Here is a 27,272-nt window from a genome sequence, read left to right as displayed (position 1 = left end):
TAGAAGTAAGATATGAATGTTTTATAGCTCTGCAGCACTGAGACAGTGTTAGCTCCTTACAAGCAAAAGCTTCTAGCGACACTAAACTTAAGGTATAATTACCTTTTTTATGAGTTTGGACTGCATTAGATCAGCTGTAGTTCAAGATGTAAATTACTGCGACATAATTCTACTCTAAATCTCAAACTTTTAAGCAAAGTTTGAGATTTATTAAAACTTTATTGTATTTGAGCATCCTAGTAAAAACCAGCCACTTGGTTCAGAGTCTGGTCTTTCAGTTATTGAGAATCGATTACTTCCTGGAGGCGTGGCCTCTGTTGAAGTTTTAGACTTTAACCAATCACCAACGTTTGGCCTTCCAAAAACTTTCTGCACTATAAACAACCGTCCTCCACTGCAAAGACAGAAATGCTGAGCCAATGAGGTGCTTGTTAATGTTAACTCAATATTTGGAAGAGCGATCAACACGGACTGAACGACTTTGAAAATGTTGCCGTTGCTGAAACTCCAAGCAGCTACAATTAGAAAACAGCACAGAGAATCAGCATCATCGCTCACAACTTCTCCTTCTGTTTGCTGATTGGCCAGGAGGAAACTCGACTGGAGGGGCAGTGAAAGGACAGGCCAGTGTGGGATTTGAGCAGACGGACTGCTGAGGTTTCACACTTATTACAATTTCTTTAGTTTGTGATTTATGGAATCGTTTCTCTACTTATGGAAACACAAAAACTGGAATGGTTAGTATTGCCCCAAGATTTTACCAGAATCTGATCTTGAAAACCAGACGCTGCTGCTGGAGCAACAGCATGAAGGTGGTTCTTATGCAAAGGTTTGTTTCTGTTCTATTGTGAGCTGTTCAAATCTGAGGCCAAGAGCTCAGGTGGTTATCACAAGGAATCACAACTTCATCATATAATTGTCATGTTCTGTGTTTTCTGTGTATTTAATTAGAGTCTTCTGTGTCCCCGAGTCTTTGTGTTGTCCTGTCTTCCCCTTGATTGTTTCCCAGGTGTGTCTTGTTTCTGTGATTACCCTCCCGTGTATTTAATGTCACCTGTGTCAGCGTCTCTGTCGGGTCCTCGTCTCGTTTGGCGTCTCGTCTATCTGTTCTGAGTCCTCCGTGTTGTCCGTTGGTCAACCAGTTGCTACCGGTCCCGAGCCCTGGCTTCTGCTCGGCCGTGCTGCCCGTTGTTTTGGACTGAGTTTCTTCAATTAAAATTCATTATTCATCTTACCTGGGTCTACTGCGTCTGCCTCACCACCACCTCTCACCCGCACTTCGTGACAATAATAATGACAATAATAATAACAAATACAGTATAATACCACACTTTAAAAAAGGTTACTGTAGAATTTACAGTAACTTACTGGCAGCAGGGTTGCCAGCCAGTTACTGTAATTGTTACAGTTTTTACGCAAGTGATCCAGCGGTCCAATCACGTCCCATATACTTTCCATTTCAGATTACAGTAAAGAGCTGTATTTTCAAAACCCAGCCACCTTACTGTATTTTCATGCTGTAGTTTTTACAGCCATTTGTTACAGTGCAGCATCTTCTCGTACTTTTCACAGTGCTCTGGTTTTGCCATCCTCTTGGTGATTCCATGCAGCAGGAGTTCTCCATAACCGATCCATTGATGTGAACCACAGATGTCCTCTGCGCTGTTTGGTTCAAGCAAGAAATAAATAAATAAATAAAAAATACAAAAAACGATGTCTCTGAGTGAGCTTTGACTCGTCCATGTCTTTGCTTCATGGCTGATGATGAAATGAGTAGAAAGACGAGCGGCCAGCAGAGACGGACTGAGACTGAAGAGACAGAAGGAGACAGAGACACAGAGGAGTCAGAGACACGGAGAATAAGAGGAGGCTGTTATTCCTGCATCATTACTCCAAAACCCCATTTTTCCTCCACCGTCTCATCTTCTCTTTTTTATTATTTGCTCTCCCTCTCTCTTGTCTTTTCTTTCTATTATTCATCCCCTTTCTTGTGTCTATCATTAGTTTTTATCTCTCCATCTCTGCCGTTTTCTGTTGTTCAGACACTCAGACAAATGAGCCGTGAAATATTCGCCATCAAGACACAAAAGAGCTTCTGTGCGCAAAGTGTGTGTGAGGCGTGTGTTACATGTGTGTGTGGGTGGAGGAGGGTGGAGGAGGGTGGAGGAGGCCGTACACAGGCGTGTTTTGGTCTCATTTTGCCTTTGGCTTTGAAGTGTGTGAGGTCTCCTCGGCGCTGTGGAAAGTGGCCCACCTCCGTCCGATCCCGTTTTCTGTGATCCGAGAAAATGTAGGAAATCAAATTGACTGCTGAAATTTTCCGTCATACAGTCGACCCGCCGAGGAACAGGCCATGTTTCACCAGGGTCTGAGCCAGATATCACAGCAGCAGGATGACAGACTTCAGGCTTAAGGCCGAATTTACCTCATAACTTTTTAGATGACTTTTATGAGCGTAAAAAAAAATAAACAAATGGGGATTTCAGAGAGATTTTCCATAAGGGTCTTAATGTTTTCTCATAACGTTCCGAGTTCCCTGGGAAGAACGTCATTTGGTTGTGATTGTGGCTGGAAAAGCTCGTTGAGCCTTTGCTCATTTATTTTTGAAAACTTTTTCTCATTAGAGATTTCTGAAAGGAGCCGGCGTGTGGAGTCATTTCTGTTTTCCTTGTTCAGATGACATAATGAGCCCTAAAACTCTTACAGACTTATGCTGTTTATTAATCATTAACTACCAAAGACTCTCAGTCGTTCTTCTGTTTGGGCATCGGCTCTTACACGAGGACTTTTTCCATATTTTCAGAAATATATTTAAGAATTTACACTTTACTTTAAACACCAATAAAGAGATAAGACCCACAAAAATACCTTGGTAACAAAAAGAATCAGAAATACAAAGGTACAAAGATTGATTTGACTTTTCTTTAGTTCATGCTGTTTGCTTGTACATCACATCACACATGATGCACAAGGCACTGCAACACAGGCCTGAAACAACTATACAGTAGTGGTGGGGACTCTGTTTAATACTTTTAATCAAGTTAATTGCATATAATTAATTAATCAAAATGGTCACATTTTATTCAAAAACCATTTATTGACATGAAAAGGCATTGAACTTGTTTTTTATATTCTCATTAGTGAGTGGTGGGACTCCATACAAACTTTTAATTGAGTAAATTGCTCTGTAATTAATTACAACTAATCTCATTTGCATTGAAAACTACAGATAAAAAAGCAGTTCTGGCTCAAGAAAAAAAATGTGTGTGTTAAAATTTTTAAGGTGTTAAAATCCGAGTAACGTAATTAATCAAAAGTGACATGATAAGTTGATAGTTTTCTATCAACTATGGAAATAGACCTATTCTTTTTTTCTGGCTCAGTGGTGGAGTTGCTGTCTTGCAAGTGGAAGGTTGCAGGTTCAAGTCCAGCTTCCTTCCATCACATATTGATGTGCCCCTGGACATGGCGCTGATCTGAGTGCAGTGATATGAATGTGTCTGTTGTGTAAAGTGCTTTGAGTGTCCAGTACGTCTGGAAAGATGCTACATAAATTCAGTCCATTTAACTGAAGTTGAAATGCATCAACATGTTGACAAATGCATCAAATTAAAAGCATTACTTGTACCTGATACATTTACCAGCCACTTACAATAAGGTACTTATGTTTAGTTGCTTTTAATAACAATAATAAGGAACCTGTTTCATAGCCAACTTAATACATTTAGGCATCTATATGCTGACGATTTGCTGAAGTTCAAGCCAAGCATCAGTCTGGGGTTTTCACCCGACATCTCAGAGAAGGCTCCAAAAAATGAGAAACTTTCAAAAGAGAAACGGTTCTTTGGATGCAAATGTTGAGTTGATGTCAAAGAAGAATGAGGAAAACCAGTTTGAGATGATAGAACAGCAACAGTGGTTCAGATATCCACTCAATACAACCAAGGTGTGTGTGTGGGCAGGGGTGTGTGTGTGTGTGTGTGTTTGTGTCAACACCTTGGATCTTAAGGGAGAAGGGTTAAAGCTGAATGTGTCACTGTTGATAAAAAACATTATTTTTTTTAGCTGCTAAAGAGACAGCTTATGTTTCACAAAGCCAGTAACTATCTTTTATTTTGACCCTCAATTAAATATTAACTTAGTATTTTATTATGTGAGCAAAATTTATTAAAATATAAAATTTAACAGCAATTGTGAAAAATGTTTCTTTAACCAGGAATAAAATAGACAGCAGAAGCAATGCAACAAAAATATGGAGTTTCTCATGAAGGGTGAAAGTGGAATTTACAAAATGGGAGAGAACCAAATTCCAAACAGAACATCTATAAGTGATATTTTCTAATGTTATATGCAATTTTTCATACAGTTTCTGTTTTTCAACTATGTTGTTTCATTCCTTCATAAATATCACATTCTCTGTCTCTGTGCAAAGATTACAAGAACAAAAGGAAAGTCATTCACAAAGCAGAAATTTGACTTCTGCTGCAGTGACATGAGGATCCTGACACACCTGAAATGCAAGCAGCATGTTATCGTTGTCATGGTTTACATTTTTTAAACATTTTTTAACATTTCTCAGAAATATCAGATGGAAAAACTGTCAAAAAATTATGAAGACAAAACTGTAGTTCTCCTGAATGCTGGAGCGTGACTCAGAAGCGTTAGTGTTGAACGTGACTGTAGTCGCCCAGGTTACCCATCCATCTTACGCCTGGCACTTATGACAAACTGTTACCCTGGAAACATAAAGTTAGTTGGTTTAAACAGAGTTTACTCACAAACATTGCAGATATGTTCAAACACACTTTTAGCTTTAGTTTCTCTCACTGAGGAAGCTTTTCCTCCAGAGAAATGGGGTTTACTTTTATGGTGACACACAATCCCTTTTAAAGAGACATGGGTTTGACATTTAAGCTGCTGTCACACTGTTCCTTATCTTGCCTGGTACGTTGTGGTTCAAAATATATGTTATGTGTGTCTAAATGAGAGGAAATGAAGTTTATTTGTTGGAAGATAAGATCCTCTCACATTTTGGAAATAATGTTTTTTTGAAACCAGTGTTGATATTCCCTGTAGATCCCGGGTATCAGGATGAAGGGTGTGAAATTCTCAGTGTTCAATTTGGTCAGGACAGGATTTATACTTTTTGCCCTAACCTCACTGTGTTGTTTAATATTTTTTTCATAACTTAGGAATTTCTAAACATTTTTCAAACGTGGAACTCTTAATGATAGGAACTTTAATGTGGTGGTTTCTTTGAAATCTTTGCTTGGCCGAAAAACAGGAAACGAAAAACATTGAATTGAGAGATGATAAAAACAACCTTTTCTCAACAATTCTCCATTGTGTTTGCTTCAGAAACAACCCAATTGTAATTTAATAGAATCATGACAAACAAAGCTGACCTCTTTGAAAATATGGTTAAGAAAACTAAGGGAGAAGGTCTACCTGACCCAGTGACTACCAAGACCATGGCAAGGCAACCAGCCGGCTCACAGCTTCATACCAGATCCGTGGCCGTGTCCTCAGGACAACTTCTCCAACCATAAAATCGAACACCACCACTTCTGAGCTCATGAATCCCAAAAGGAAGACTAGCTTAAGCCCACATTGCGGGGCTGGGGGCTTTATACTATTCTTTGGGAAGCGAAATACATTGAAGTATACAAATTTCCCCCAGAAAAAGTGCATTCCTGAAATTATCAACGGAGGGTTTTCAGCAAGCATAACAAATGGCTAATCCCCTCTTTGATGTAAGCACATGGAGTCTCTACTTGAAAGTACTCTGGGCTTTTTTGCCAGAATTCAAACAAGGTGCAGATTCCACAAACACCGTAGATGTTGGACTAAAAATCTATCCCAAGACCTGATTCACTTGATGGGCATTGTGTTTTTGTTTTGTTTTGTTTCACTTCCTGGTTAGACCTTACATCAAGGAGTGAAGAAACAGTTTGTCTCTTAAAGGGAAAAATGTTGGCCAGCAGGGAGAGGCGTCACCTTAAAACAGAGACGGTTAAGAGCGATAAAAGATTTTATTAGATGCTCTGGAGTGGAGCCCAGGATTCCTTTAGAGTATTTATCATTCAAGGGAAAAAAACTAAAAGGCACTCATTAAAATGTTGTGGCTGATTTTCTATCCAGAGATTTAGAATGAATTAATCAAAATTATTTTCAAATCCTGTTGCGGTGAGAGTGATTAGCTGTTTATATTAAGAAGAGAGGGGATGTCACACAGGTCTATCAAAGGGGTTAGTTGGTTTGACTCAGTGCAGTGTGAAAACGAACTGCACCAGCTGAAAATCTAACATATGTTACAATTTTGTTCCCAAATCGAAGCGAATCTATCAGACAATCAGATGTGAAAACACCATTAAGCTCCTCTGATACTGAAAGAAGCTAACGTTAAATCTCCGTCCCTCAGGTACAAGTTCCACTCAACGGCTTTGCAGTCAATGAAACCTCATAATGCTTACTGATTGGAAAAGGACTTTTGAATTTCTGACTGACAGACTTGAAAATCAATATTTCAGTTCTTGTCTATGGAAAAGACTAACTACATTCAGGTGTCCTCTTGCAAAAACCCTCAACATAATTAAAACTCCTGTTGAATTACATCCTGGAATATTAACCCAACTCACAACCTGAAGGACAACTAAGACTTCAAACATGATGTTGCCTTGGGGAGAAGCAGGAGGAAGTCTGAGAAAGCAGTGGATGTTATGGGCTCTAATGGAGGCTGTGGCCATCTGGCTCCAGTTCCAATCAGCAGCGGTCACCTGGAAACAAACACACAGACAGCAGAGGAGCCCAGGGAGAAGGCCTGGAGCCGCAACTGTCTGACTATCCTGTTCAGATACGTCTGCTTTTATTTTTGGAGAAGAAAATGATCATTAAAGGAACAACTGAGCATCTCATCTGTCTTCATATTGGCAATAATTACAGGTCAAAGGTTTGGTCATTTAGGTCAAATGAATTTATATTTGTGCTCTAATGACTTTGCAGAGTCATTAGAGGATTATTTGCAGTTGTTTTACCGCATGTTAAATCACGCATCTTCTATTGCAGTAGCACTTTTATTGTTTAGGAAATTGTACAACTTTAACAACCAGATTATCGTTCCATTTGTGGCTCCTGCAGAAAATACCAGCGAAAATAGCAATAAATTGACTCAAAGAACAGAGAAAATGGAAACAATGAGCTGGCATTGAATGTGTTGAGGTTTTTAAGGTGTTTTCAGAACAGATCCATCTTCTAAAGAATCACAGCCACAGAACAAAATGAATCATTTTACAACTATTGGAAATTAAATATGTGAAAGCTCAAAAGCACAAATACTCCCTGAGTTGTGTTTGAACTTAAAAGCTGAATTTTATGAGTCCTCAGTCAGAAATACAACAAGGACAAATCCAGATATTGGATTTCTGACTTGAAAGTCTCTGAGTCTGTAATGTGTGTAATCATAAAGAAAACTGTAGGTATGAGTATTTGCACTACTGATTTTTAATGTCTCTACATGCCTGCAGGACACACTGTGTTGTTCAGTCTGGAATTTGTTTGAACACATCAAATACAGACAAGTACATTGTTATCACATTGTATTGTGAATAGTAGTTAGCATCCTAGCAGATGGGAAATCCCAGTGGGTTTCAACCGGAACACACGCAGCTCAGGTGTGTGAAACTCCCACATCCAAGCCGACTCGAATGCAACATAACAGCAGCTTGTTATTTATTAGACATTTTTAACAACTGTTTCTAAATAAGTTACTCTCTTGCTCACGGTTTGAGCCTGTCAGGAAATCTATACATACACTACACTGCCAAAAGTATTTGCTCACCCATCCAAATCCTCAGAATCAGGTGTTCCGATCACTTCCATGGCCACAGGTGTATACAATTACACTTAGGTATGCAGACTGTTTTTACAGACCTTTGTGAAAGAATGACTCGCTCTCAGGAGCTCAGTGTATTCCACTGTGGAACTGTGATAGGATGCCACCTGTGCAACAAATCCAGTCATGAAATACTCCACAGTCTACTGTCAGTCTAGAGTGTGTAGAGCTTCATGGAATGGGTCTCCATGGTGACCAGCTGCATCCAAGCCATACATCACCAAGCTTAATGCAAAGTGTCGGATGCAGTGGTGTGAGCAGTGGAGGCGCGTTCTCAATCTGGCAATCTGATGGGTTTGGCGGTTGCTAGGACAACAGTACTTGTCTGACTGCATTGTGCCAAGTGTAAAGTTTGGTGAAGGGTGGAATATGGTGAGGGGTTGTTTTTCAGGAGCTGGGCTTGGCCCCTTAGTTCCAGTGAAAGGAACTCTGAGTGTTTCAACATACCAAGATACTTTGGATAATTCCATGTTCCTGACTTTGTGGGAACAGTTTGGATCTGGCCCCTTCCTCTTCCTCTATGACTATGCACCAGAGCACAAAGTAAGGGTCCATAAAGACATGGATGGTCGAGTCTGGTGTGGATGAACTTGACTGGCCTGCACAGAGTCCTGACCTCAACCTGATAGAACACCTTTGGGATGAATTAAAGAGAGACTGAGAGCCAGGCCTTCTCGTTAAACATCAGTATGTGACATCACAAATGCACTTCAGGGAGAATGGTCAAATCATCCACATAAACATTCCTGAACCTTCAGCCTTCCCAGAAGAGTTGAAGCTCTTCTAGTAACAAAAAGTAAACCAACATCATATTGAACCCTGTGGATCTGGAACAGGATGTCACTTCAGCTCATATGTGAGTCAAGGCAGGTGTGCAGATACTTTTGGCAATGTATTGTAACTGATGCTATTTTTGTGTCCTAATTATTCAAAACAATTGCTAGAAATAAGCTTTATTGTTCAGGTTCTTTGCTTTTACATTGAAACTACATTTTATTATCTCAGTTTTATCATAAAATGTAATTGTAGGTGAGGAAACCAGATGCAAATGCATCATAAAAAAAGTCTGTTATGGTCCAAAAGCGCCGGCGGCAGTTCTATCCTGAAGCCCATTTATTTCTTGTGGTTTCTTGCATTGCTGAGCAAAGTGACTTCACAGAGCCGTGTGCAGCTTGTTGGAGTTGCTCTGCAGTGGCCAATATTCAGAAACCCAAAAGGAAACAAGATTTCAACTACTGAGCTGAAAGGAGCTGGTCAGTGAGGAGTCTGGGTTTCTCCAACTAAAACTGTTCTCTTCTTCTCCTCCTGGCTACCCTGAGCATCACAGGATGGAATACAATAAGCTTTCATTAGCAATAATAGGGATTTTTTTTAAATGGCAAAAATAAAGAATGTGGTCTTTTACTTTAATCCTGGAAGACATGGACATATAAAAACATAAAATAAAAGTTAAACCTTGTAGATGGGTTTGTAGGAGATTTTAGGAGATGAAAACATGTTTTCAGACTTTTGTTTTGTTTTGGTAAGGTTTTGTGAAATGTTGTAATATTTGATATAAAACATGCTATATTTTGGAATTTTTAACAAGTGTTGCACAAAAATGACTCAATCATTATTTTAGACATTTTTCATTTTTGGTTGATCTGGTACAGTGAATCACAGAGATCCTGTCCAGTCAAGGGTTTTAAGCTGCAGTTTGTGACATTGTGGGGGGAACGGGTATGCACGTTTCTTATCCAGTCACATTCACTTTATTTAATTTAACAATTCAATCTCAAGATGTGAGTTAAAAACACACAAGAAAAGCCAAAAATTAGTTTATATTCTTTAGTTTGACATGGAAATATTATATTACAACTGTGGGTTTCAGTCAAATTCAGACAAAAATCTGCAAAGCCAGATATATAAGATAGATGTTTAAAAATATGAAAAAAAAAACAGTTTATCACCTCGAAGGTTCCAAAACCTATCCAGTGCATGGAAAAAGCAGCAACATAAACAGGTTTGAACTGATTGGATAGAAAAAAATAATTGGACTGTAAATGGTGATGGCATATCGACGGAGGTAATATTGCTGAGTCTGATCTGAGCAGTTTAAAGACTTGGTTTTATGTTGATAGTATTGATATTGTTTCTGTTTTATGTAGCCTGAGGGAGCAGGGCTGGTTATAGAGTCTGATAGCTGCTGCTAATGTATCGCTCTACATCCCAGCCTGTTACCGTCCAAGCTCTCGGCCGTCTGTGTCATGAATGTAGAGGCGGCTGCTCCATGCCTGGCCTGTGGACGGGCCTGCTGTTAAAGGCAAGTGAGGTGATGATGGTCTAACCAAAGTAGGGTGTTTGTCATCAAATGTACTGCTGCTATCTCTTCTGTAAAGAAGAAAGTCAAGACTGTTAGTTAAATGTGTTTTAACCTGGAAATATTAAGGAGTTTGTGATTCTGAAAATATGTTTAGAGTGTTTGCTGGTTTCGTAAAATGTGACTCCTAATAATTAAGCTGCCACTTCACACCCACTGCATTTTTTACTGGTACTTTTTGAATGTAAAGGTAGATGACTGAATTTTTATGTACCACTTTTCTAGTCTCAACACTCAAAGTTCTTTATGCTTCAGTATGATTCAACCAGCCATACTGACAAATATGTAAATCCATAGGGACTTGGTGTAACGTGCCTTGTCCATGTGCAGATCAACACTTTTGAGAGGAAGAAGCTGGAGTTAAACCCACAACTCTCCAACTACAAAATGTCTAGTTTTCCCCTTGAGTCCCAGCCGCCTCTGTGTGCTGAGTCAGCACTTAAACCATCTGTGCTAATCAGTCTGGAGCCTCTTTCCATATTTGACAATACAACTTTTACAATCTCTTAACGCTTTAACTCACACTCAGTGTCTTACTTACCGTCTCAAGAATATTACAGTATCCAATTCTGCTTAGATCTGTTCCCGACTCTTTGTTCTCTTTCATGCCTTTCTGTTCTGTTGTTTAAAACTCGCTTTCCAATTACTGAAGAATAAAAAAACAAAACTGCTGTATCAAATCTCTTCACTTGTCACAAAAAGTGCAAGAACAGTATAATTCTCTCCTAGCAGCTGTGCAAGTTTTACAAAAAGAGTCTCACTTTGTCACCGTGTCTTCATTCTAATTGTGTGTGTGTCACATCTGTGCTGGTTGTGGGAGCAGTTAATAACCAGCTCAGCATCCTTAATAAACTGGGACTCTTCACAGATTCTGAACACACCAGTTGGACTTACCACCAGAGATTCATTAACTCTGTTCACGCTGTGTTACAAAATCCACACTATTTTTGACACGATGACACCAAGATGAAATACAACCAAATAGTCTTAGGAGCATTTAGCTGTTTCCGCCATGGTTATATAAACAACACAGCCGAGGTGTTGGTTAAATTAAACAGAAACTTAAGAAAATGATGCTTTTAGTGCCTGAGATTCAGCGTAATGCAGCTTTTGGTTGTGAATGTCGAGGCACTATTAGCAACATGCTGTGTGCTTAAAGAAATGAAAGGTCAGCCACCCAGACTGACTGGTCAAAATAAAATGTTATGCATTGAAAGGTAGTGTGAGTCTATTTTCTATTATTACAATATCACATTTAGTGAATATGAGACGTGGCAGTCTGGTCACACTGGTGGTCTTAGGTCAGGTCTGGATACAAACTGTGGAAATGACTCATACTGTCCTAAATGTTTCTGTTTTGTTTATTTGTGAAGATGGCACATTTGTTCAGCCTGTCCTACACCTGAGGTGACTGAATTGGGAAGCAGTCGCACGACATTTACCTGAAACAGGCAAACAGATACTAACAGGTATCTGGGTGAGAGGCGTTGGCAAACTTTTCTGTTGACCGTCATTCTTAACCATCATTCTAGATCATTTTTCAGTCGTGATCAAAAGCATTCTATTTGTTTGGATTGAGCCAAAGTTCAATGTCATCATTTTAAAAAAGCAGAATGTAGACTATAGTGCAAGGCATTCTGGGCAGATACAATAAAAACAAACTTGTGAGTCTAGCGCTAACAGGAGAAATGGCTCATGGTCGTTTGGCAAAGACACAAGAGAAATCCTACAACCTCTAAAGTCTGACGCCACTCTACTTTTGTTTACAATTTGTGAAGAAAGAAGTTTTGCTCTGAAAGTTTTTATGTTGCTTCCTTCAGTGATTCTTGGTGCAGCACCACCACAGGCGAGGAGGGGAACAGGTTACTGAATGTTGCCATTTTGGTTCCAGTCGAAACGAGTGGAAACCTTTTCATTCTGCCTCTGCCAGACCTGATAGTTTAGGTGGATGCCCAGACATTTTAAAGATAGATCACTTTTCTTTCACTTCACAGATAAACTATAGTTTATGTTGGTGTATCACATAAAATCTGTTTGCACTGAGAAAAATGCAAATCAACCAAACTAATCATGTTTTATTTAGAGAGAGGTTTAGTTATTATATTCACACAGACTTTTTTTTGTTTGTTTGTTTTGCCTTGCCTTCAAGTACCGCGTTACCCCTGGTGTGACATGCAGTCCAACATCCAACAACATACACAGATAAAAGTGAGGAAGGGTCCAGTGAAGTCCAGATCCATCTCTCCAGCAAGGGGCTTCTCAGCCTTTCTAGTCCCAGCCAGAGCTGCTGCTGTCAGGTCAAACTGCCTCAGCCTCTGCCTTCCTTTGTTGCATTCCTTCAGCACGCCGACTTTGACTGTACCAGCATGATTCTGTCAACCTGTCATGAAATGTGAAGTCATCCCAACGGTAACCTGCACACTCACGTACAAAACAGGAAGTTGTTTTGGCTAAACGAAATGCAACAACTCCAGCAGCTGAGTGAACAGGAGCAGCGCTCCTCAGAGGCCAAGCCTTGACAAGCAGCCAAAAACGTTTTCATGTCGCTCTCCTGATACAAGATCACATCAGTGGGCGGCGGAGGAGAAATCTGCCGCTATCGCTGATAAACTCCACATTATTTTAGCTCAGAGATGACTAAAAAATGCAACAAGACCAGAAAATTGAAGTGTACCTGTGTGGATCATTTCATCCAGATTTTTATATGTTGTAAAACAGAATGGGATCTTTATTATCTGACAAGTAGAAGTCGGTGGAGATTTAACTTGTATTATATTCTAACAACCTGCATACTGTTATCTGTTCTCACCTACCTACCTGAGATAATGTTTGATCATTAATGGAACAACGCAGGCGCTTCTGAATCAGCAATTCTAACATAGACAGTTAAAACCAGAAATGTTCAAACATCAAATAAAGTCTGAAGTTAAATCCGACCAAAGATTTCTTGTTTTCTATCAGTTAGACTCACAATTTCTTTTCTATTTGTTAAAGAAAACATAGAGTGATAATTTTTTTGTCTTTTTTTTTTTTTTCAAAATTAAAATGTTTTCATACATATGGACAGCATCAGGAATAATTGTATTTTAAACTGTCTTATTTTTTGGATGCCTTTTGGGTTTCCTTTCACAAAATGTGTCTGTCTTTTTATTTGTAAACTTCTGGTTTCAGTTGCATGTATGAATATACATTTATAATTTTTAATTCTTTGTTTCTCCACATTAAAATGTTGCTACCAGCTCTCCTTCTAACGGGTCCGTTGAGTTTCCTAAATCTGCTGGGATTTACCCTGTCCAGAACTGAAGTAAACTCTGTTTAAGCTGGTTTCGAGAAACGATTCACCTGATTTTTGACGGCCTACATCCAGGTGTTCCACCCTTCTTCCCCCTGTGAATTAGCCAGACTGAGCAGCCTACAGCCAACTAGTTTCACAGAGCACACCTGTTAACGGTCGCTCGTTCTCTATTTTACAACTTGCATTTGTTATTGAACCAGGTAGGTTTTAGTGACTCGGACGAGTCCCAAGGATGATGTTTTACATTTGGGCTACCAGCAACCTAAAAACATTTTCCACTTCTTCCTCTCCAGAATCAAACATCACAGCTATTTTACAACCATCAAAGAACTTTAAGGTGACTCATTAACTGAATGTCCACAACATCTTTTAGATTTTCTTTATGCTAAATATTTTATTAGTAAGGCATTTTTGCAAGGGTCAGTACAGCTTAATTCAGTAGCAGAAATAATCAAATAAGTAAAATCAATCATCTAGTCTATCTTTCCCTACTGCTGACACTGAGAACTAAAAAAGGGAACCTTTGAGAGAGACGGACGGAGTTTGGTGTTTCGAACCCCAGACCTGGCTTGATGATGAAGAAGGTGCTGCAGCAGGAGGAAGATGTTGATCGACGAAGGCAGGGATCTCTGTAGGTCTGATGCGCTTCTTCTCCGCATGGATGGTGAGGTCACACAGGACTTGGTGCTGGCAGGAAAAAAGGCACCAGTTCTTCTTCTTTGTCTTTGTCTTTGTCTTCATCTTTGTCTTTGGGGTCTGAACCCAGCTGATGAGAGAAGTGCGATTCGAAGCCACAGGTTGTGGGCCAGACGGGTTGGTCCCCATGAGCAGGACAGTCTTCAGCTCTGTGGCCCCGGCTCTTCTTCAGCTGCAGAGTTCTTTGTCCATCTCGATCTTGGCTCGAAGCTGCCCGGAGGATCCAACAAAAGGTTCCTCTTTTGCACCCACCTTTTATAGGGTTTATCCACCCCCCTGGTGCGCCTGCTGTCTGCTTAGACAGATGATCTCATATCCATCACTGTCTTACAGACATTTCCTGATGTCTGTGCTAATGTCTCAGGGTTGCTCAACCTCCTGTGTCCATTGCCTGCACGACCTTTTCTCTAAATAAGGCGTTGATCATCTCTGCTCTCCTGTTAGTTCCCCTGTTTCCCTTATCCTTTCACCTTTCACCTACCATCTACCTCCAACATATCAGTGATGTTTAATTGCAGTTACACCTTTTTACACCATTTCAAGTTCAATGTCAAAATCACATTTGTCACATTTATTTTCTTTAGCTTCTCTGATTTATCATTCATTTATAATTTTATAACCATAACTTATATCACATTTATTTTCTTCAGCTTCTCTGATCTATCATTCATTTATAATTTTATAACCATAACTTATTAGTTACTCTTATTATAATCTTAATGTGAGTTATTACAGATGTTTTCTGAAAAGAAACCAAGAATAATACATGATTCTAATTATTTAATACCAAAGTTACAGTTACTTGTTTTTCTTGTAAGTGTTCCCACAAATATAAGTGTAAGTATTATTACAAGTAAACCAATATTAATATAAGTATTTTACTTTGAATCTTATCCAATTACTAATAATGTTTAGATTTCATTCTTTAAAACTTTCATGCTTTAAACTAAGGAATAGTCTCAGCTATTTTTATAAATCTGCAGGCTGGAAACTTACTTCCTCTTTTTCCAGGAAACCTGCTTTTCCTGTTTAATGACTCTCTCTGACTGACTATGATTTCTTATGATTAGATAGAAAAAAGTAGAATTAAAGCAAAGTTTGCATGAGACAAAAACAACACACACAACCAGATTTATTTTATTGACACTTAAGTCTACTGTTGGGCCTTGATGTCACTTGAGTGATTCATTTTAAAGATAACTTTATTTATTATTACTGTTAAACTAAAATCTCCAGCATGGGGAAGTGGGATGAGCTCGGATTTTCTTGACAGTTCGGCTTAAGCTACTCCAGTTAGCTTACAGCTGTGTAATGTTCTAGCAGCAGCAGTAGTTCCTGTTTGGTATACAGGATCTTACAGGATGGGGAGTCGGAAGAGTGACGGGATTGTGATGTGATGTACTTCGACGACACAGATGTCTTTCATAATTTCATAGTTATAATTTTCAGGCATTGTTTACGTATTGTAGAGGTGTGCCATACTGTATATTTTGGTATCGATCCAATACATTTCCTCTATCACCGATACCAATAGTGATACCGATATTTTTTATGTAAGTTTGACATATCACCAAACTTCTGTGTTTGATGATATAAATAATGTGCAAAAAACTATAATTTGAGAGCAAATTAAAACAAAATCTATTTTGAGGTAGAGTTGAGAAACTACAATACAAAAATAAAATAATATTTCAAGACAAGTTCTGAAACTAAAATATTGATACTACCACGCCAGGATTGATCCAATACCGATACCAACTTGGTATCGGTATTATAGATATTTTTGGATCCATACGCCTGACCCCAGATTTACTGCATCTGTCTTCTTCCGGCGCAGAATTACGGTGCATGTCTCAGGTCAGTGATGTAGAAGTCAGATAAAATGCAGACACTTTGAAAACTATCAGATCCGTAAATGATTCAGTTCCACATATGGAAATGGATCAAATATTATTTTTTTGGAGGCTGAAAATGTCTGAATTTTGTTGTTCAGACGTCCATGAAAAAGTCGGATATGAACAAAAAAATGTGGGTTTGGTTTCATTGGGTTGCTGTGTGAACGTAGCGTGTGAGTGCTCAAGTGGTCAGATAATTAGCCTCCAAAGTAAGTTCTATAAATATTATATAAGAATTGTGAAACTGACTCAAGTTGGAAAGAACTAGAATAAATTTTTCTCTGGCCGTTATGTTTTTATGCAGAAAGAGAAACTTGGGTGCAAAACTTATGGGATGGAGAAACGGAAAAAATGTTGATGAACAGACAGAATTTTTCTGCAACCACTTCAGATTTTTGACCTTTTAACCCCTGGCAGCCTGACATAATGAGAACCACCTCCATTACCATTATCTGGTTGGGTAAAGAGCTCCACTGTGATATGTGAAACTATCAATAGAGAGTGAATGTCATCGAAAATGTGAGAGCTGACTGAAAAACTAGAAATGCAGAAAAGCTGTTAGGAGCATGAATTCATATTAACGTGCATTAAGAAATAAAGCATTCTTGGTTTCCTGAAGAAAATTAGTGAATATATACTGTAGGTGGTAAAGAGTAAATTCCTGCAGGTACATCAGAGTGGGGTAACACTGACATAGATACTGATATGGAGCTTGCAGAAAACACAGTGAAAATGAAAGCTGCTGTCAAATCAACAATCAAATCAGTCATATTCCAGATTTCAACTGCAGGATGTTGTGTTAACTCCCAGCATTAAAACAGCTGCAAATATCAAGGAGAGTCCTCCTTAAAGCTGCAGGAACGCTGATTCTGTTCTCAGTCCCAGTCCAACTCCAAACAGATGCTCAGGAAAATAATAAGCTGAGAAATAAAGACTCAGCTTTGGTCTTGGCACACAATAGAAGACTGCACATCCTCACAATACATGATCAAATCCTGTCTTCCCTGGGAAAGAATATAATATAATATAATATAATATAATATAATATAATCTGAGATGACTGGTTTGGTCTGTAAGCTTCTGAAGGTCAACAATTTGATTTATTTTTAATTCCGCTTTTTTTGATACATTTGCTTTTCATTTAAGTTAATTTCCTATTGATTTAAAAAAAATGTATATCCTTCCATGATTGTTTGGCTCTTGACAGAATTTATGACAAGAAAATATATTGTAATGAAAACTCACAAGGCACATCAAGGCTTTTGAACCTGAACACTCCGAGTTCACCAGCTCAAATGTAAGACCTGGTAAGACTAGGCCCACTGAAACTCTGACTTCAGAGTTTGTGTCGCACCAAATGCTGCTCTGAGATCTGTGCTAGCAGGAGGAACAGGAATAGTTTTCTTAGCCTTGTCACGTCGAAGCTAAGAAAAAAAGCCAGCTAGCTAGTACAAGTATTTTAGCAGATAGTTGGCGGAAACCTGAACTGCCTCGAGTTTCAGAAAATAGAGAAGATGTCTGACTCAAGCTATTGCCTTTCAGAAAAGTCCCATGATTAGAAAAAAAACAAAATATACGAGATTAAATAGTCCTGCCACAGCAATATTTAGATCTTTAAGTAACGTATTTAAGACCAACTTAAATTTTTTTTGTGTGTATTTAAAAAGGCAGTTAGTTATTATGCATTTTCCAGGCACATCCTGTCATTTTATTCCACAATCCATTATATATGTAACATTCAGTTGTTGTAAAAAATTCCTAAAATTTTACTTTTAATTTAACGCATTGAACTTGGTCCTCTGTCTCTTTAAAAACTCCTGCTCTTTCTGAATCTCCGCCTCCAGGAAGTCATCACAGCATGGCTCCTCTGTTAACCCTTTAACAACATTTTTACCAGCGTTGCTCTGAGACGTAGCTCATTTGATGAGCTCAGCAGATGCTCAGTTCCACCAGGTGTTTGCTAATTGCTGTGAGCTAGTCTGTAGGAACTGAGTATCACTTTCTACTGTTGGTTCATATTTCAAATTGGATCAATTTGCAATATGGCACTTAGTTTAAGAGCCTAATTGGCAATTAGGCTCTTAGACTGCAGAAGTTATATTATCTGAAATATGGCTCAGAGACTGTCATAATCCCTGTAGTGAGTCCTCGGGTTATTTGGTGTCATCTTTTTATAAGAATTTTTTGTCAAATATCTGTTTTTTTAATTTTCTGTGGTAAAACGGTAGTAGAAACTAATTCACAGTGGGTGAAATGGACATTACAGGGCCTTACTGATGTAATTATCTTAACATGCAGCCAAAAGATAAGCAACTATTGGGTTTTCTTATCTTTCCCAGACAAAGAATCAAAAGGAGCCTGTGACCTTTTCCCTCATTTTTGCCATAAAGCAGAAGCGATTCCATCACAGAAAAGAGCGATCTGCGCAGAGTCGGCGTCATTTTCTCCATCTTTTCTCCTCCGTCCAGCTTGATAAAAGCGTCCATCTTCATGGTGGTTGCGGTTTGTCATTAGTGTTAAGAAAGTACAAGCTTGGAGAAAGAACATAACCCTGAGGGAGGCGAGGGAAAAGAGATCTGTCAGTATGAAAGTCATTTACAGGATCCGCTCGGCGAGGCTGCAGAGCGGCTTCACTTCACATTTCAGACTTATCAAGCCAGTTACAAGACACGGAAAATCAAATTAGTTACAGCCGCCAGCTTTGTTTCAGCAAAAGTAATACATTTCAAGATATTGAGCTGAGCAAGACATCCTAAAATTTAGATTATTTGATGCTCCCCCTTTCCCTCCACTCTCTTTATCTAATGTTATTTATTTGGAGTGACTACAGAGTCAAAGTGAAAACCTCAGCTTCTAGTTTGGTGTCACAAGATGTGGCAGAAAAATCTGCATAATTCTAATTCTTTGACTAGGTCAGTACTGCATTCTTTGCAGTTCTCCTACATAATAGCAAACACTAATAAAATCAAATCAGGGTTGACTTGATTGACAACAGAAAAAGTTGAACATACGTTCCACTAATTACAGCCAGCTTCAACTCATCTGCTTCACTTGTGTTTACGTCTTGAAACCTTTTCATGACTGGATCTTTTTTTACTTTTTTCTCAGTCGTCCATCTCTGGGTTTGTCCAAATGCTGATTGCAACTCAATGAAAAGTTCAAAGTCTCCAAACACAGAACCAGGAACGTGTCTCCCCAGGAGGGGTTTTGAGTTACTTACAGATTCAGAAAGTGTGAATTCGGAGCTTTCTAATGATGTCAAACAAACAGAAAGGATGAAGATGATATGGCCGTTTTTATTCTGGCACTCTGCAAATAGGATTAGTAAGAAAACAGGCCTCAGAGTTTGGGAAGAATTGTTCCCAAACCCGATGAGCTCCCCTGGTTTTAACAAGGGTTTTTATTTATGTTGTTCTGTTGACTATCAATACAAAAAATTTGTGCTGTCAATCAATTGTACAATTTATGCAGAATAATCACACTTTGGGGATGTGATTAATCATGATTAATCATTATGCTTGCCTGAAGTATAAATATAGACGTAGTTGCGGTTTATGAGTGGTGCTCTGGGCAAGCCTCGCCTTCTGTTGCTCTCCAACCAATTCAATTATTATCTGTTTGTTTGTTGTTTTTTTGCAGCAGAAAGCAGGTACTGTAGTTTTAGCAGCAACTGCAGGAAACCTGCTCCACTAGATATTTTATTTTATTTTACAGTTCTTGGTTTTCCCGCCCCTTTTGATGAGCAACTGCCCATGTCAAAAACCGCCACTCTATGTACATTTTCAAAAATTGTTTCATTGTCTCAAACTGAACATGTCTGAAGTATCTCAGTTTTCCAGGGTTTTCAGGAAGGTTTAAAGGAAGCCATTTTGTTTCACAAATGTTCCCCAGCTGCTGGTCCTCATCCAGCCGAGTGACCAGAATAATTCGTGCATGTGAAATTTTGAGCTTGTACCCATCGTAGTGCACACAACGACACAACACAAAAAACTTTTCAACTTTTGTTGCCGTTTGTGTCGCGGAAAACTTTCATCTTTCGCTGTCTTTTGTCTCTTCCCTGTGAGTGGAGCCGATAACGAGCTGCTGTGAACTGGTATCCCTCCGCCGGAGAGAGCCTTTTACATCAACAGTAGTTAAGATTCATCTGCGTTACATAACATTAAGGTGTTCAAATTTTCAGATTAATCACGTGTCAGTGCGTTAACATTGATAACCCTACAAAAGAACCTTTGCTTTCTGCTAATTTGGCTGCAATGTGAGCTAATTCTTAAAACGTTCCGCTGTCGTTTGTATCTAGGGTTTCACACGTGAACACGTTTGAAGAGGAGGTGAGTTTGACACAACAAGCTGCTTTCAGAGCTAATTTTGCACACTTACAACCTTGCAGTGAAAGCTGGTAAGCTGTCTGGCTTCAGGAGGTCAGTTTTTCTCCTCAGCTGTACATCAGAAAGTCGCTCCTGTGGGTTTTAAAAAATTCATTCACAGGATAGGTCAGGCAATTTCCACAAACCCTTCCTCAAATCTCCCCCTCAGCTGGATGAAAAAAAAGGAGCGATTTCCTCGTGGCAACAAGCGAACGCGTCCTGTTGTTTTCGCAGTGAAGGCTGCGCAGAAAAAAAAGCTTCTGAGCTGTAATGTGTTTTAATTTTGAGATTACTGAACAGCAATTTCCAAGCCGCCCAGCTGGTCATATTTAATGGACACGGAGAGCCATCTAATGCAACCCCACGACATCTTTAATGACATAATGCAAAGCAATGCCATCCCTGATTAAATACTGCAAATGTAATGTTTCGTTTGGTAATAGAATAATGCAACATAAATTTGATGCTTAATGGGATTACGGTAGACGCTGTAATCACTAGTCTGAGGAGCTAATGCTGACTGAAACATGGTGGGCAGATTAAACAGAGTTGGTTTCTTCCCTCCTTTGCTTTAATCTGATCTTTATCTTTATTTAGTCTGAGGTTCTTCCTCTCCAGAAGGCTTCAAGTTCATTTTTCTGAGACAAAAACTTCTGGTTAACTGAAGGTTAAGTTGCAGATTGATTTTTTAAATTAATTTTTTCTGTCTTCCATCAGCTGTGTGTTTGTCAGAAGCTTCAGGACTGTCAAAATATTCAGAGAAGACCTTGAGTGAGTTGGGGAATGAAAAAATATAATCGGTGAAGCCGAGTTTGATTTAATATTTTCTGCCTGAGCAATGTTAGCTGGTTCTATGTTGGAGTGTGTAGGCTGATTTTTCTTCTCCTAATTCAACAGTGCAAGAGTCTTTAACTATTCAGGCTGTGAAACAAATAGAGAGCGAAACATCATGCAGATAATTTCATGATCATATTTTGATCTGATGCCAGTGGGTGTTTTCTTCATGGCTGTGAGGTTCTTACTGACATGATGATGGTTATGAAGATGATGGGTCAGCGGGTCTTCAATGACAGTGAAAATGGAAACGGTTGCTAAGGAATAACTGTGTGGATGTGGATGAGTGTGTGCAACTGGACAGGCTTTTAGGCTAGTTGCTGTTTAAAGAGGCAGTATTAGGACTTTTTTTAGCTTTACAGCATGTTATAATGTTATTCCCTCATCAAAAATATACCTGGAGTGTTGCCTTAATTCATTCATGCATGTTTGAGAAATGTTTTTAATCTCCATGGCAACCATTCAGCTGTGCTAAATGCCTGGGTGAACCTAGCTCTGTCGTCAAGATGCGGTTTCCAAACTTCAGAGCTTCCACCTCACACAGCAGCCCTCCTCCACTCGGCTCCTAAAGACTAGCCAGCAGCAATTAGCAAACACCTGGTGGAACTGCACATTTGCTGAGTTCGTTACACAAGCTACTCCTCAGTGCAATGCTGGTAAATTGTTAGAGTAAAAATGTTAAAGGGTTAACAGAGGGGCCATGTTGTGATGACTTCCTGAAAGTGGAATATCAGAAAGAGCAGCTTTGACGAGACAGGAGACCCAATTTCAGTGCAATAAATTTAGAAACCAAATTTTGTCTAAAGCAGATATTATTTATATAGCATTTTTGTAACAACTGAAGTTAACATTGTTACGTGATTGTGCTATAAAATGGTCATTTAACTAGAGCTAGACAAAGACATACACAAACACAGAAAGTAATCTCCGCCATGTTGAAACTTTTGGAGTTACGTATAGGACATGTGAATTCAAACTGACCAAAGTCTGGAGTTGGAGCATTAATAGTGAGTGATTAGAGTTTGATTTATGCTTGATATGTGTGTGTGGTCTGCGAGCCACCCAGCCACGGTTAAATTACATCATTTCAGCAGCCACGCTTCTTCATACAGACCAAATTTTCCGCAACGTGCACCTCTGAAATTTTGCAACAATTCAGATAGTCCCATACTGCATAACATGGTGGAAAAGAAGAACGTCTCCCACTGGAGGTTTGCTACGGCTACTCTTGGAAAAATGCTGGACAATTCTATTCAAATTAATGTCATCAAGGACAACGCATTAAATAATGTCACATGTTAAACAGAGCAACCGTTTTGTTCTCAGGTTTTCTAGCCACATGATTTGAAACACATATCATAACTGGTTTTGAAATGAATAAAGCAGGATAGGATGGAACATCTCAACATGAACTTCATGGATTATGCCGTAAAGCCGTTTTTCCCCCCCCAGAAAACCGAGCAGTTTAAATGAGTTCTACTTGTTCAATGTTACAGCAGAAGCTTACTAATATGTGGTTGTGTATGTATGGAGGCTGAAATGGAGAAAATCCGCAATAAATTCAAACTAATGCATTTATATAAAAAAAACAATAAAAAAAAGATAGTGATGCTTTTGTTTCTTACTCATCCCACTCTGGAACAAACACTTGGTGCAAATAAATATTGAAACACCAAAAACCGTTCTTGTTGCCCATTTCTTTTAGTCTTTTTGCTATTTAAGTGTTATTTGTCTTATGTTGTAAATTTGCCTTTTACTCTTCTGTCTCTTATTGTTACTTTTCAGTTTGTTTATATTTCATTTGTGTGAATGTGCTTCCACTTTCCTTTATCTTGCTGCTGGTGCGTTTCAATAACCTCACTTTAGGACAATAAAGAATATTTCTAATTTAAATTAAACATGGATGGATGGGTGGATGGATGGATGGTGAAAGACAAATCAATGGACAGATAAATATATTGTCATCTTCTTATAAAAACAAACAATAAACACATCTGACTATATCAGTTTTTAGAAAGTTAGAGAAATCTTTTTCTTTTTCTACAATCTGGATGGATGGATGGATGGATGGATGGATGGATGGATGGATGGCAGTAAACTCCTCAGTGGAACTGCAGGCATCTGTCTCTCTTTGTGTTTGCTCTTCCTCTCGCTGGTCAGTAGTTGTGATTGAAGAACTCATTAGCTACTGGAAGCCTAAGAGACACCATCACCGTATATGGGAAAGGCCTGAACACACACACACACTTACTCACACTCACTCACTCCATGACAGGTAACAAATTAAAAGCCTGAGTAAGATGAATACACATCACCATAAACACATTTTACTGCATATGCTGCCTCTGACTGTAACTCACCCATCCCACCTACACAGTTTTGTTTTCATTTTAATTTCATGACTAACTCCAAGACAGAGTCATGATTTATAATGATCCAAACAGGATGTGAAGGTTAGTTTTCAGAGTTTATTTTACCGGTCATTTTTGGTCCAGGCTTGTTCTGTCTGTCTTTGTGTCTCGTGGCTCCGTCTCCGTCTTCCTGTTTGGTCCAAAACCATCTGCTTCCATGTGCCGAGTATTGTTTGAAAGCAAATATTAATGTAGGTTGCATCAGCTTGGAATTAGCTTTAAAATCTAATAAAAACCTCTTACAAAGAAAGGATGTCCAGAGACTTCCAATCATATTTTCCATGTCTGTAGTCTGTTTCCATTTTTAAAGTATGACTGGTCAATAGCTATCATGAAAAAAATCTGATTTAACCCAGAAATGTTCTGGCAGCGGAGAGCCAGTTTCACTTAGCTAACTGTGCTCATGTTAAATAAACCAAGCTTTTTAAATAAGTACACATTGTCACATTAAATCCCAAAATATAATTTACTCACATCCAAAATGTTTAGCATCATGATGTAGCGAAATCAGAAGAAACAGTCAGTGTTTATTTTTCTTACTCTTCTGGTGAAAGAAAAAAAAATATTGCAATAAAAATAGTCAAAATCTGTTAGGAGGCTTACAAATATTTTCACAATGCTGTATAGAACTAAAAATAATTTTTTGCTGAAATAATTTTTGTCATGATATGGCCATAAATATTAAATTTTAAAAAATTTAATATTTAAAAAAAATTTTTTTTCATTTTTGAATGTTATGTTTTCATTTACCAACATGCAACCATCAGGCTCATCCAGCACGTCTCCCAACCTGTTTGGTTAGCAATGTCCTGTTCAGTCTCCATAGCAACCAATATGTCCATAGCCAATGGGTGGAAGTACTTCCTGCTACTTTCATTAGTAGACTGGGTTTTAAATCAGTCATTCACTTAGCATCAAGTTTTCTTACCAGAGTTTCAGCTCTTAGTTTTATGGATGGGAGAATGTTAGCTGTTAGCCTGCTAGTCCATCCAGCTGAATTCAGACTCGTTACCATGGAGACATTTAATGTGCATACAGCTAATGTTTTACCAATGTATGCTTAATAAATAAATGTAACAACAAGATGTAGAAAATCTTGGTGTAATGTCATATGATTACATAATGGGGCATATTGTTAAGCTATTAGCCTATTCCCTCTATAGAGAAGAGGAGCTGCTTCATGCTTAAGTTCTAGATATTTACAAAAGTGCTCAACACAAAACAATAAAGTCAAATTAATCTAATAAAAGATTTTTCTTGTTTCCTGTCTGTCGCTCTGTAGGATGAAGGAGACTCCAGGTTTTACTGTGAGCTCTGCAACAAGCAGTACGTGAGACAGCAGCAGTACGAGAACCACATTAACTCCTACGACCACCATCACAAGCAGGTGAGTCAGCCGGCTCTAACGAGGCATGCAGAGGTTTCCTTCATCCTGCCACGCAGCAGAGTGGATTTGGTCTGAACCAGCTCCGGATGAGACCAATCAACTCTGAGCACCAGCAGAGGGCCGGGCCTCGTGGAAGTACTCAAACATTTTGAAGTTTCGCCACATGTTGTCTTATTACAACCTCAAACTACAATGTATTTCATTGAGACTCATATTTAATTTTGTAATAAAAATCCAAAAGGTTTAATGTATATGCACACTCTGTCACCTAAATACATTTTAATGCAATTATGTTCAGAAATCACCTGATTGGTGATTTAGACTCTGGAGAACAAACAGCCTCACATAAACCAAAAAACACAAGTTTTGAACGTCTCACAGTGGTCTGTTTAACCCAGTCCATTAAAAGTGCCAAATTTGCATTACTTACAAAATAATGACACTTTAATGCAAAGTTGGCACTTTTAATGGACTTTCAATGCAACCGTTAGAGCAACTTTGCATTAAAAGTGTCATTATTTACCGAAAAACACTTTATGATAACAGTCATAGAAATTCATAAAGACTCCTTTATGTTCATGACAGTGTCATGTCAGTCTTATGCACAGACAGATGAGAACGCAGCCTGTTGAATGTGACGTGTAGCCAATCAGAAAGCGAAGGAGCAGAAACCAGATGACACATACATTCAATCTGTGGCAAGACTTCAAAATTAAGGTTCCCAAATCCTCTCCCTCCAATCTGACGTATCTTGAGATATTTTACAAAACAAATTGGCCAAAAAGTTTTGGCATGTAGATATGAAAAGATGGTTGAGACATACCAACAAGCTGCAGCTGTATTTGCATCAAAGGGTGTTTCTACAAGCCCTGAAAATTCTTTTTTTTTTTACAATTTCACAATTATGCACTGCTATGCGTCTCATAAAATCTCATTGTACTTACACTGAAGCATGAGGTTGGAATGTGGGAAATGTTTAAGGTGAACGAATACTTTAGCAAGACAACGTGCAAACAGCAAAACATTCAGTCTGTTATGTTTCAGTTTTTCAAAGATTCAAGTTAAATCGAAGAATCAGAGCATCTACTAGATTTTTTCTCTTTCCTTGTTCACTATTTTAAAAGTCTTTTCAGTTTCTGGTTTCTTACCTAACCATGGTTTATGAGTGGAGGACTGAGAACTTGCGTCTGCTCTGATCTTTTCAAAATTATAGATGCTGGGAGGCATGTATTTGCCACAATTATCATTTGTTCACTTGCTGGCCAATGAAAGAGCCATAATATTTGTCACAGTTGGCGGCGTGTCAGAGTTATTAGGTTTTTTGGAGGACAAGAAGCATTTAGGGCATATTGTTGGAGACTGCAACATTTGCAGGGAATGGATTTTCCAGAAATAATATTCTCCAGCCTGCACACATCCAGCCATGCCGCCCGCCTTTCAGTTCATGGTCATCCTTTTGGAAATGATGAGGTTTTCTCTCTTGTCTTCGAAATGGCTATACGTCATCAGAACTGGTTTTACTTTTGTGACAAATGTGAATGTTCTGTAGATCAACAATAATTCTCAGTTTGTACAGAATTGTTTTCTTTGCTCACATTTTGCAGAAAAAACAAGGCCTGTGATTTAGTTGCTTATTTCCTAAGAAGTTGAAATGAAAAAGGGGAAAAAATGTGAGGTGTTTTTATCCACACCAGATCACTGATGTACACACAGTTGTATGAAAAAGCAGAACTGAGTGTCTTCTTTCACACTAACATACAAAGAGAACCAGATTAAATACAAAAAGCAGTTTTCAGATAATGATTATATTCATTACTAGAACAAAATTATTGGCAATGACTGTTATGAAGCATAGCAATACTTCCTATCTGGCCACTTAGACTAGATAGGAAGCTGCAGAGCAGATGCTGAACTTGAGCATCATTAGCTGCTACATATTTAGCAGAAAAAACCAAGAGGACATGTGATTTTGTTATTTTCCAAGAAGTTGAATCAAAAAGGGGAAAGAAAATGTGTGTGATGCTTTTATCCAAATCAAATGACTGATATACAGTTCTATGAAGAGTATAGTTTCACATTCAAATGTTTCCTATAATACAAAGAGAACCAGATTAAATACATAAAGCAGTTTTCACAAGAT

At 38.6% G+C, this 27,272-nt stretch overlaps 1 protein-coding gene across 1 annotated transcript in view; it reads left to right on the top strand.

The window, feature by feature from the left end:
- Positions 1 to 27,272, top strand: part of LOC114138501 (uncharacterized) — a 91,915-nt gene that overhangs the window by 43,124 nt on the left and 21,519 nt on the right. The window contains exon 2 of the mRNA XM_028007812.1: positions 25,028 to 25,132. Coding sequence (XP_027863613.1) covers positions 25,028 to 25,132 — 105 coding nt within the window. The remainder of the gene's footprint in view (positions 1 to 25,027; positions 25,133 to 27,272) is intronic.

This window comes from Xiphophorus couchianus, chromosome 22 (genome assembly GCF_001444195.1).
Source record: "Xiphophorus couchianus chromosome 22, X_couchianus-1.0, whole genome shotgun sequence".
Lineage (NCBI taxonomy): Eukaryota > Metazoa > Chordata > Actinopteri > Cyprinodontiformes > Poeciliidae > Xiphophorus > Xiphophorus couchianus.
The sequence above is the reverse complement of the archived record's forward strand: the minus strand, read 5'-3'. Positions and strand labels throughout refer to the sequence as shown.